Source organism: Xiphophorus couchianus, chromosome 8 (assembly GCF_001444195.1).
Source record: "Xiphophorus couchianus chromosome 8, X_couchianus-1.0, whole genome shotgun sequence".
Taxonomy (NCBI): Eukaryota; Metazoa; Chordata; class Actinopteri; order Cyprinodontiformes; family Poeciliidae; genus Xiphophorus; species Xiphophorus couchianus.
Window position 1 is genome coordinate 26,892,582 of NC_040235.1, and position 13,086 is coordinate 26,905,667.

Here is a 13,086-nt window from a genome sequence, read left to right on the forward strand (position 1 = left end):
TTTTAAGGCAATAAATTACAAAGTCAAACTTCTAAGTCACGTTTAATATACAGCATTTTTGTAACAACTGAAGGTAACAGAGTTGTGCTATAAACTGGCACTATGTGCCTGGAAAGAAACATGTTACACTTTTAAATTTAAAATTGTATCAGTACTGAACAGGAAAAGAAACTATACATGAAAATGATCTGATTAAAATGAATATTGTCATAAATTGCTTTACATAAGTAAAGTCCAAAAAGCTTTTAATAAATGGTTGCCATGGAGAAGGGCACTGTGCTGGAGCTCTGTAGCAGCTCAGACTTACTTTCCCCTCCATTAAGTTAACATTCTGGGCGTGATGACAAGATAATCTTTAGTCAATCTTCTTATTTATTTTTTTCCATTTTCTACATTTAAACGTTTTAATAAAGACTGTGACAGTGGAGATGGCTCTCAGTTATTACTTCCTTTTCCTGTTGAAGCCATTGCCTTTAAATCAACGCACATCTGCCTGACTGCCATGTTTCCTTTCCATCCTCAAGAGGTTCTAACAGAAATGTGCCCATCCCAGATTCTAGTTGTATATTAATGCAACTAATTCAAAGTTCATAGACACTCTGATTATCTTAAAAAGTTTTTTTTTTTCCACAAAGGCTTCACGTGCATTTCTATGTGTAAGATAATCCCTGGTGAATTTAACTCTCCACTAAATAAATGCACTGAAATTCAAGATCAGATCTTCGTTTCTTGTCACCATGTTAGAGCCCCGCATCTGTCCCGTTAGCCTTCCATGAGTATTGGTATAATTCATATTTCTTACTTAATTTCTTTTTCTAAAGAAAAACAAAAATACTTCTAATATCACATGAGACTCTTTATGTAAAAAAAAATTATAATAAAATACAGTACATTTTGTTTTATTGTTTATAAGAAAAAGAAATCTGTACAAAAATGACAAAAAACAGCACCTGCTCGGTTTTACAGTCAGTGACTGGATCGGAACCTCACCACATTATAATGACCTGGTTCTGATTGTCCTCAGAGTTCAGGCTCCTGGCGGTGCCGACGCGCTACGAACCGCCTCAGTCAATTACCTTCATTTCAACAACATTCATATTTTTACAGGCTTTTCTCCTGCGAACCTCTGAGCTCCGGGTGGGCGAACCGCCCGAAACTGGACGGGCTTCTGCCCAACTAAAAGTCCCCTAAACAAAACTGTCCTCCAGTGGATTTTTACACGTAGTGCTTCTTGTCAAACTCGCCGCTGACCGTGATGGTTTTGGTGGGGGCCAGTTTGATGGGGAAGGGGCTTCTGGGTCCCTGGGAGAAGGAGCAGCAGAGCAGCGTGCCGCCGGACAACAGCAGGGCGGCGGCGGCCCAGCCGATGTAGATGGACGCCCCGATCTCCCTCTTCTGAGCGGGGGGGACCTTCGGGTTGTGGAAGTCCGTGATGATGTTGTTGGCCATCCAGCAGAGGGGAACCAGCACGAAGAGCCCGCAGAGGATGTAGATGACCCCGCCGGCGTACACCACCCTCCTCTTCACCGTCTCGTCCTTGAGGCAGTTGGTGCACTGCGCCCCGGCCACCGTCACCGTCAGCCCCACGACCCCCAGCAGGGCCGAGATGACCGTCAGGGCGCGGGCCGTCTGCAGGTCCTGCGCCAGCGCCAGCACCGAGTCGTGGATCTTGCACTGCATGTGTCCGGTGCTCTGCACCACGCAGGACATCCACAGCCCCTCCCAGATGGTCTGCGCCACCACGATGTTGCCCTCGATGAAGGCGTTCACCTTCCAGGTGGGCAGCCCGCAGGCGATCATCACCAGTAGCCAGCCGGCGACGCACAGGATCATCCCCAGGACCTCCAGGCAGGCGGCGAACATGGTTCTGGTTGTGTCGGTGCTGCTGGGTCCCTGAGTACGTGACGCGTGCTGCGCTCCTTTCTGATCACAGCTGGTCGGAGAAGTTCTGCTCTGGCCTTTTTATTCAGCATTGGATCAGAAACACACTCACACACACACACGCCCTCACGCACAACGGCAAAACAGTAAAACTTTGGGCCAATCAGCAGCGGAGGCGTCTTCGCGTCAGCTAATGAGGAGGATGAGGAGGATGAGGAGGGCAGGGTCTGTCGGGTACATAAGCACGTGCTCATGTAGACGCGGGAGAATGTTTACAGTTCAGAGGTGGTGCCCCCTGACCTTCCCGCTCTAACCCCCCCATGAGACGGACAGCTGCCCAGTGTAAGAGGAACGAAACGTGGCTTTAGATTTATATAGAAGATCAGGGCCACTAAAGAAAAGTACTCTGACTTTATTCCCAGAATTCTGACGTATTTTGTTCTGAAATTCTGACTTGTTTCCTGGAACTCCCATGTTTCCTCCTGGAATTAGAGACACTTGGCCCAGCCTGCCCGCTGGTGTTGGTCATTCTGTCAGCCTGCCCAGGGCAGCTGTGGCTCCAGTCCGGTAGCCTGCCATCATCAGTGTGTGAATGAGTCCCTTGAGGTTTCAATTGGAGACATAAAGGGCTTTATAAATAAAATGGATTATTATTATTATTACTATTAGTCATTTTGCTATTAAGAGTTTTTATGAAGAACTGCTGGATGTTGAAGTGTTCTTCCTGACTGCTGTCTGCTTTTCTGACCTACACAAAGAGCAAGCCAAGCAGCAAAACAGACCTTTTTTTTTATGTGATCACACATTTCACTTATAAAAGTTTCGACAAAAAGAAAAAAAAAGGGGGGGTCATTCTAAAAATGGCGTGCGAGGGGTGGAAATGAGCAACGATCGAGTGTTTCTGTGCCGCCACGTCTGATGTTCACTGCAGAACGAAGCCGCTGCGCCACACCCGCTCTAATCACGCCGCTGCCGTTACTGGACACAATCTCAGTGTTGCCCTCGCTCTGTCTAATTCAGACAAACATGTTTGAATCATAACAGAGTACTTAGTAGGGTTACTGTGCTGGGCTTTCCGTTGACTCACCCAGAGGGACCTCTGAGGCAGATAACACAAAATGGAAGGAGGAAGAGGTGTGGTTCAGCGACAACATCTCTGTTCTCTAAAGAACACTTGGCCCAAAGCTTGGACCTGGAGATGGGAGTGATGCCCCCCAACAGAAACGACCATATCCTAACAAGTGGGTCAGAAAAGCAGCAGCAGGGGTTGATTACTACCCCTGCTGTATCTGCTCATCTCCCCTTCACAGACATTCTAGGCTTTCTGATGATGACACATTGCACAGAGATTTATATAAATGACACGTGAATGAACAGCATCAAGGAGAAGCTGCTGGTGTCCTTCTACAAGTGCTCCATAGAGAGCATACTGACTTACTGTATCTGCGTCTGGTATAACAGCAGCACTACGGCTCAAAGGAAAGCTCTCCAAAGGGTTGTGAATACAGCCCAAAAAATCATTGGCTGCCCTCTCCCCTCACTGGAGGACCTGTACAGCGACCGCTGTCTAAGAAAAGCACAACACATCACAAAGGACACTTCTCACCCCGGACCTTCTCTGTTCACACTGCTGCCTTCAGGCACAAGATACAGAGCAACCAGAACCAGAACCAACCGTCTCAGAGACAGTTTCTACCCGACAGCAATAACAAAACTAAATGCAATCAAAAACAACCATTAATCATCATGAATGATGTATGTGAGAATGTGGCTATTCTTATTTATTAGTTGTTTTTTTTTTTACCAGTTGTTTGTTGATTCTTACATTGTGTGTGAATTGTGAGACAGTTATTTTTTGTTTTTAAGCAAATGCACTGACTGATGGCACCTTTTAAATTTCGTTGTCCTTGTGACAATGACAATAAAGATTTATCTTATCTTAAAAAGAAATTATCTTTAACTTTATTTTACAGTCAAAGCTTTGCTACTTGGCTCAAAGTTTGTATTGATGTGTCTCTGGTGACCGCGCTCTGGGTGACGCTTTTCACAAGGACGTTGTGAATTGAAAGAGCGGATGTGGGAAACAGTGGAAGGCCAAAAAGTTAAGTAAGCCAACCAACACGAATGGTAAACCTCATGACTACTGGACAGTTTCCCCCTCCTAACCAGTATCGCCCTCTCCTACTTTCATTTTGCCCCTTAAAGGGGCAGCATTATGTAAAATTGACCTTTTTGAAATGTACATGATGTTATAATGTTATTCCCTCATCAAAAACACACCTGGAGTGTTGTCTTAATTCATTCATGCATGTTTGATAAATCTATTCATCTCCATGGCAACCATTAAGCTGTGCAAAACACATGGGTGGACGCAGCTCCTCCTTGGAGCTTCAGCTTCCAAGCTTACAGAGCAGCCCTCCCCTTCGCTCCTCCACTCAGCTCCTTCAGACTAGCCAGCAGCAATTAGCAAACACCTGGTGGATCTGCACATCTGCTGAGCTCATTATAAAAAAGTACTAGCTCCACTAGCAGATGATTTCATTTGTTATAAGACATTTTTCCCACATTATAGATGAAAAAAATCTGCCAGTGGAGCTAGTACTTAAAAAAAAAGCACTATTAAGGAAATATTGACTTGAAAAACTCATCTATTTTGCTTAAAAGTTACTTGTAAGTTAGTTTAGTATGTTTCAAGTGTATATACTTGCACTGGAAACCAGATCAAAAACACTTGGTAAGATTTTGTGTTTTTGCAGTGTTGCCAGGGTATGTAAACTTATGAGCCCAGCTGTAGATACAGACGTGTGGAGGAAATGACCTGCCAGCTAAGAATGTAAAGCCAAACCTGCTGCTGGTCACTCAGTCTAAACTGGACGCCTGTATGATGACAAAGGAAACAATCCTTCAGAAAAACACAATCAGCTTCACACCTGGAGATCTCATTACTGCAGTGCACGCACACACACACACACACACACACACACACACACACACACACACACACACACAAGTGCATGAAACAGAACATGTCATGATGTCACGTAGCAGGTGAGTGGGTCAGATTGGATAAATAACCCCAGTGAATATGTCTTAATCAACATTGAGGCAGTGGAGACGGCCAGCAGACTCAATAAGGGGACCAAAATATTGTCATCATGTGTGTGTGCATGTGTGTGTGTTCTGAGTGTGTGTTTAAAAAGCCAGATGCTTCCTCTTCTCTCTCTTTGGTTTAATGTTTATGGCTGGTCAAAAAACAGCATCCTCCTTCTGCAGGCTCCAAAACATCCGACGTTTACCTTCTGGATTGTAAAACACAGAAAGCCAGCGGGTCAGTGTGTGATAACAAGGTTTCACCACCTCTTCTTATTCTAAGGTTTTTATATTTATTTGATTCTCTCTTTTTCTACTATGCCGTAGCCTGGCCTTCCTATGCTGTTCTGCTCAATTCTCATCTCCCCTTCACAGACATTCTAGGCTTTCTGCCATTGACTTGGATTTCTCCTGTCGATTTTTCTCCCAGACCAATAAGCGAGCAGAAGGAGAAGTTGTGAACAATGACGTTGATTTTCTGTCTGTAGTTTCAGCGATGGCAGTAGAGGAGGTGAACGAAGTCGTGTTGGTCACAATTAATTAATGAATTAATTCCAAACATTGAATTAACATCAGCAGCTTCGTTCGGCTACACTTCTCTCTTTGGATCGAAGGATGTTTGCATAAAGTGCAGGCAATTTCTGCTAAACTTCATAGCGGTGAACTGGTGCATTACATGCGTCAAGGGCAAATGTTAGTGATTGGGTAAAATTCAAAACATCAACAAAGCCCACAGCTCCTTCACTACAGCACTTTCAAAGTTGCGCCCCTGGTCAGTGTGCAACTTAACAGGACGCCCAAATCGGCAGAAGAAGTTTCTCCACAGCACCTGGCCACTGTGTTGGCCTTTTGTTATTTTTAGGAGCAAATATGGGGCGGGTCTTTGCTCCTTTTTGTGTGCTAACACATGTGATTAATCTAAAACGTTTACCTCGTTTGTAGCTGCGTTTCCATTTACCATAATTGTGCAATTTAACATTTCGAAAATAAATTCACTTAGTAGAACCACACCATTGTTTTTCGATAGTTTTGGCGCTATGATGTTTTCTTTTTTTACCGTACCGAAATTGGTTTAGTTTGCAAAACTGCAGTGGAAACACATTTTTCACATCACACCAGTCACATGATCAACAACAGGATGTTGTCGCTGGTGGAAACCACGAAGAAGACAACAGGAAGTAGTTGGAGGATGATCACGCAGCATATTTTTTAATGACTTATCACTGAACAAACTCATTTCAATGTGATTTTAATTCTGTTTCTTATTTAATGGAAACATTGCATATGCAAATTGTGTTTTTTCGACATTAGTGGCAAATTGACAAGGTTTTACAGACATTTGCATATAAAGCAGCTACTGTTGCATAATGCAGATTAATCGTACTACCTATTTTGAGCTAAAAGCGTCAAGTACACCTCGCTGCAGCAAACAGAAAGGGGCAGGGACGGACCACTGTCAGTCTCATACCTTATTTGGAAACGGGACCATTGCACTCCGGAAGTGAAGGGGGCGCTATTTCCTATATAATCTGCAGCCTCCTGTTTTTATTTTCTTTTTAAATCTGCGATATATTTTCACCTTTAGGAAGGATTTTCACTCTCAGCATGTATTTGAATTTCTTTCTTTTATTTACTTCAGCGCAACTCACAGTTTTTAACACATTTTGTAGCTTTCGGTGTACTTCTAAATCTGCTCCTTAGTCGCATCGTTTTGGGCCTGTTACTGCCTCTAGTGGCGTGGGGGTGGTAACACATCTAATCTAATTACATTACCAAATCCTCCTTCATCGGAGCATGCGTTGGAGCCCAGGTGTGAAATAATTAGAAATAAATGCTGTAGACGTATAACATTGTGTGCAAGGAATCCATATGGGGGCCAACTTTTAATATTTTAATATTATTGAAATAAATTAGCTTTTTGATTTACTCATTCGAGACGTGGACATTTACAGTTATTTAAATCAAGTTTTGAATAACCTTTTTTTTTAAAGAGCAAATGTGAATATGTTTTATTTTGCCAGTAATTTTGATGTCCTTCTGCCTTGATACACCAGTTAGTACTGCACTTTGCTTTTACTTTTTATGTGTATTTTGTCTGTTACAAGTAACTTTTACACACAACAGAGGAGATTGTTTTAAGTTAATAATTCCTTAGCATTGATTTTAAAAAAGTATTAGTTTGACTGGCAGATTATTTCACTTATGGGAAAAATATCTTGCTAAAAGTATAATCTGTCAGTGGAAGTAGTAGTTTTTAAAAATTCATATTAAGGAATCATTTACTTTAAAAAGCTCCTGTCTTGCTCAAAAGTTACTTGTAAGTTAGTGTCAGGTCTAAATACCTATTAAAACAATTTAAACAAACACAGGAAAGACAAGAGAGTTAGATTCTTTGTTTCTCGCGAGGAGAACGGACAGAGATGTGCTTTCAGTTACAAATCTCCAACCGCTCTGAAAACACATCTCCCGCTCCTCTGTTTTATTGATTTTAGGAAACCTGCCACACGGGGCGCTGCAACTCTAGGGGGTGGGGTCAAAGCATTTTAGTTGCAGTGCTACAAGACAATCACTAAACTAAACACATGGTATCTACAATCTAAATCCTTCTTGCTCCAAGCACGGCGTAGAATAGGACTCGTTGTATAGCTTCAAAGCAACGGCTTTATATCACAAAGAACAAAGCAGAGTTTCCTCCAGGGTTGTAAAACTCAGCTTGGAACAACTAACACCTCCATCTCTCAGGGAGTCCTGCTAAGAATATCTGTCACCTCCCTCTTCCAAGGAGGGATTAGGAAGAAATCAGAATTAATGAACACACAGAAACATTATCTAAATGTAACTACAAGGCTACATAATACAACAAATATTTGATAATACTAATAATACAATTTACCCAACATTTCCCTCCTGTTTATCAGATATTTGGTGCACTTCTAATATCCCTCCAAAAACAGTCACTTCAAATGATTTTCAGCTGGGAGATCAAGTTTTGGAAAGCAAACATGTTTACACTCAGAGGTCACATCCAGTCCAAAAGCCAGGATCTGGATACCTGTCAGAAGAATCCTCATCAGAGTATCCTCTCTAATAAAGGATACATCTGTGCCATCACCGATCACAAGTTGTTAAAACAGACATTACATCATCGACAGGAGTTTTCATTAGCATCATAAACATAAGCACAACATTCTCTAGTGTCATCGTCATTATCAGTGTCAGCATAATCAAACAATGGCTTAACTTAAAGAAAGTAAATTTGCTTTGTCATTTTCCATCAAGGGAATTACTTTAATCCTTTTTATCAAAGAAGCAGACCTTGAATGAGACCACATCCGCAGGGCCTGCAAAAACTGTTATGACAAAACAGAGATCAGATTCTCCAAAGGCATCAATTCATTTGTGTAGTCATCACAAATATCTTCAATTCACTGTGTCCGAGTGAATTCTCCAACGCTCGTGGCTCTGTGGCTGCTATCGTCAAAACAAGTGTGCAACCGCTTCTTCAAGCAGTGGCACTCTGCCTCAGAGACAACAGCTTGTGTTGCAGAGTTCAGAGTCAGGCTTGGAGCTCAGAACTCCAAGCCAGGCTGTATGTAGTTAGCCATGAGCAACTCATCACGTGAAGCCTTATCTCCTACCTTGTCCAGTTCTGCTCATTAAATGGTGGATGTGATCTATTCAATCTATGCTTCAATTATATATATATATCACAACTCCAACCGATGGAAAATACCAAAACCCTGTAATCACCGGCTTCAAAAGACACGTTTCCAAAGTATTGTTTTGCCAAAATGTTAAACATATGCAGATCTTTTCTTAAACCAATCTTGTAAAATAGAACTAAACAAACAAAACAAAACAAATAAACAAAAGCTTAAAATTCGCCGCAGTTGTACAGTTTACATTTATCATCAAAACAATGAATATCAATGTGAATTAGACAGTCCAGTTTAAATTACTTTTATAGTACAAACTGGATCTTACTGGTTATTTGTCTAAAACATTCAACATGCTTTCCTTAAACAAAATTCAAAAGAGTTAAACCTGGAGAAATTATAATGTCAACTTAACAAATCTAGACATTTTCAAAATATACCAATTTTACCTAGGTCTTTTACTTGTCGTTGAATTTAAAGTTTTATTCAAAATCGTTTTAAATGGATATAAATCAAAACAAAATCAAGTTTAGAAAAATCACCATAATCCCACCTGAGTACTTTTACTGATTAGTGATAACTTTAATCAATAACAGATTCTTCAAAACATTTCTTAAAACATTCTTGCTCCATTAAATTAATGCTCTGAAAATGGCTAACACAATAATATTTTTAATTTCTATAATTATTTTCCCAAGTTAATTTACCAAAATATGCTTCATTAATCGCTATAAATTTGTTATCTATCGTTTCAAAATACTTTAGCCCATTGTCAGAACATCTTTCAATGGAGAACGACTCAAATCCATTCAAAAGAAACATATTTCACCAGACCATATCTTTCCTTTCACTTTTTTATGTGTAACACAGATCAAACATGTTCTTCAAATAAAAAATTTTATTTAAGTAATATAAATTTCAGTAATCTCTAATTAAGTAAAATAAACCCATAAAAATAAACCCATAACATATTCTCCCCCTTTTGATGATGCATTAACTGTTAAATGCAACATCATTTCCAGCACCCGAAATAAAAATGTTGATGAAACAGGGTTAACATTTTAGCTGAGAACCCCACCGATATGCAATGCTGCCGTTTTCTAAAAAGTAAAGTTTTCAAAACAAACAGAATACGTCATTTTAGCATGTGTTAAACCTTCAAGAATACGATGTTCCCAAAATACTTCACATTACAGGTTTAAAACTCATTATTTCATCGTACTCTTATGACTTACAAATAATTCAGTTTAAAACGTCTCAAGAAGTTTACTAATGTCTGACAAAGCATGTTTACCAATTAAGACTCAGTGAAGGTTTTGCATAAACCAGCCAGAGAGACGTTGAAGAAAATTCAAAATATAGTTAACAAAGAAAATCCAAAACATAATAAATTAGGCCCAAACTGAGGTCAACATAACAAAAACACAATACAGGTAGTAACAGAACAACTCAAACACAAACTGACCTAACACAGACATGAGGGGACATTAGATAATGGCTGATCAGACCATTAACACACTAAGGGGTAATTAAACACACAAAACCCTAACAAATACTGGTCAGTATATGACTAAATCTACAAATGAAAGAAAGTAATTAGTAATATTTAACTAAATAAAAGCACTGATACTTAAAGTTAACTAAATGAGTGCACAACAAATAGCCAACCAAAGAGTCAGACCAACGAAAACAATTCAAAAATAAAAATCCAAACTACTCACTACTCAATGAGAATTAATAAGGATTTTAGGAGGAACTCTTAATTCTTCTACTGCTTTATTAGGCTTTGACACTCGAATCATCAGATATGTTTTAGTTTCTTCTAATTTTAAAATTTGAACTTAAAACCTTTTTAGGGTACCTTTCGGCGTTCCACCACTAAAATTATAACCTATATTCTGATATTTTGTCAGGAGGTACTTTTAGATGATGGGAGAGAAAGTGATTTACATCACACCTTCTCGTTCTGTCTTGCAGAGCTACTGCAAGTGGGGGTTACTTCACACTTAAAAATAGTGGTATGCAAAGAGGCTTCACATGTTAATTAGTTGAATCTAGTGGGGTAGAAGTTACAGCCCAGCTGTTGCTTGTTCTCCCGTGCTGAATGTCTGTGAGTGAGGGTTGCAACTCCTGCGTGGGCTTCATTATTCTCATGTCTACATAAACATACTTATCGCTTTTTCCAGTGTTGTTCAATTTATGTATGTTTCTTAATTTTCTGATTTTATTTGCAGCCCTCTCGTCTTTCTGTAGGCACTATTTAATCATCTCTCATTACAGTTTAATATTGATTCTCTACAATAGGTCCATATGATCCTTTTTGATTAACCCATAAGTTATTTCAAACTTAATATTATCCTTCAACAACAAATTTGTACAGTGTAGCAAACTTTTTCTATATTCAATCAATTTCTAGTCAACAAGTGAGTTACTTCTATTTTATTCTGTCTTAATCATCCATAATTCCTGTAGATTTAATAATATTTTATCTATCCTAAAGTTTTGGTCAGTTTAAAAAGACTGATTGTGAAACTATCTAGAATCGGTTGCATACTGCAGTTTGTTGTTATCTAAGCAATGCCTCTTACAGTTAGAGCCTGTTTCTATTTATTTATTCACTTTTGTATCTGTCTTACCATCCCCCCAGTTGAGACATGCAAAACCGCCATGGCTCAACATTACAGCCCACCTATATAAGTTTTTTCGGCAAGATAGGCCTATTTGCAGGTCACTTATAGATTTGATCTTCTATTTTTGCTCCAGTTTTAAACCAAAGAACTTTTCCCTTTTCAGGACTTAATTGTTGCATGTCTTGTAGGATCTTATGTCATATGTTTGATTTTTTTTCCATATGTAAGACCTTTATTTGCCCCTCCGCTGCTTTTTTTGCCATCTTATCAGCGAAGGCGTTCCCTAGAGACACTTTATCTGTCCCTGTGGTGTGTGCGGCACATTTACAGATCGCTAGTTGTTTTGGTAGCTGCACAGCTTGTAATAAATCTTTTAATAGGTCTGCATGAGTTGCTATAATAATGTGCTCATACAGGAGAGATGCCTTGCAGACGGAAAAAGTCATATTTGTTTGTCTAAAACCGCTTTTTCTGCTTCCTCTGTCCATTCCAAAGAGGAAGACATTTTTAGATCTTTTTCATACATTAGTTTGCTTAAAGGAGCCACTAATTCTGCATAAATAGGCACCCAGTTTCGACAATAGTTAGTTAACCCTGTGGAAGCACTAGTTTCTATGTTTGAGGAAGTAGTCACCCAATCGGTAGCTGCTTCTCCTTCTTCAGCAAGATTACCTAAATGATTCCACTGCTCATTTCTTTGTTTAAACAGAGATACATGCGGGGAGGTCCACGTTCTGTCTAAAGATTTTAAATCATCAGGAAGAGCAACAGCTGCAACGGCTGTGTGTTTTGTATCTGTATACAGATAGGTCACTGTGATCTTAGCTGGAGTGACCTTGTTGAGCCTGTCTTCATAATTCTTGTCAGGCCCAGCCGCATTCTTGAACCAAAGAGTTATGTGTAAATTGTCAGGAGGCATTTGATCCTGCAGGGCAGAGATGGCTTTACCTCCCTCAGTCAGAAGTGCCTGAGCAAAGTTATGTGGGGGTCTGTCGGGCACATCTAATGTATAACAATAGTGTGGATTTCCATTTCCTTTAACAACAAAGAAATCTCCCTTTTTTATTTCTGACTGCCTTTTAACTGCTATGTGCCCATCAGTGGTTGGAATCAAAGCTAATCCTAGCTGTATAAGGCCATCTCTGCCTAATAAGTTTACTAGGCATTCTGGGAGCATCAAAATGGACAACTGACAAGCTTGTCCCTGTGGATCTCTAAGCCAGACTGGCTCTGATTCATTGACTTGTGTTAATTTTCCCCCAGCTGACCTCACGACGACAGTTTCCCCACTAATCTTTACCCCAGAAATGTTTTCTCTGCATGTTGTTCTACATGCACCAGTGTCACAAAGGAAAACTACAGGTCTACCATTCATGAAAAGAGTTATTTCTGGTCTTACACTATCCATAGATAATAAATCCTGTAGATTTAATCGGACCTCTTCACTCTCTAAACTTTCTGATTCTAGTCATGCTGACTGATCTGTGTATTTTTCTGGGCAATTTCTGGCTATGTGTCCTTCCTTCCCACAACACCAACATCCTAAATCATTTTTTCTGGAATTTCTTCTTCCCATTCTCCCTTGCTGTCCTCTGAGGTTCTGAGTTCTACCCCTAAACTTTCCTCTTCCTCTCCTTTCTTGATAAAATATTTGCTCCTCATCTTGGAAAAAGGCTCCTGAAACCTTTTTCTTTTCTTTTGAGACCTTTTCTACGTGTATAGCGTGGTTAATGTATTCATCTAAAATCCCAGTCCTCAATCCCATGTAATGTTGATGCATTCTCAGGCTGTATTCATCAAACGCTTCTTCCTCCTCTTCTCTTTTTTGT

The 13,086-nt window shown here is 40.0% G+C and overlaps 1 protein-coding gene across 1 annotated transcript; it reads right to left on the reverse strand.

Annotated features, from left to right (window-relative positions):
- Positions 1–384: 384 nt before the first annotated feature.
- On the reverse strand, positions 385–1,982 carry cldn5b (claudin 5b). The gene has a single exon (XM_028025402.1). The coding sequence runs from the start codon at positions 1,861–1,863 to the stop codon at positions 1,216–1,218; it is 648 nt and encodes a 215-aa protein (XP_027881203.1). The 5' UTR covers positions 1,864–1,982; the 3' UTR covers positions 385–1,215.
- Positions 1,983–13,086: the final 11,104 nt, after the last annotated feature.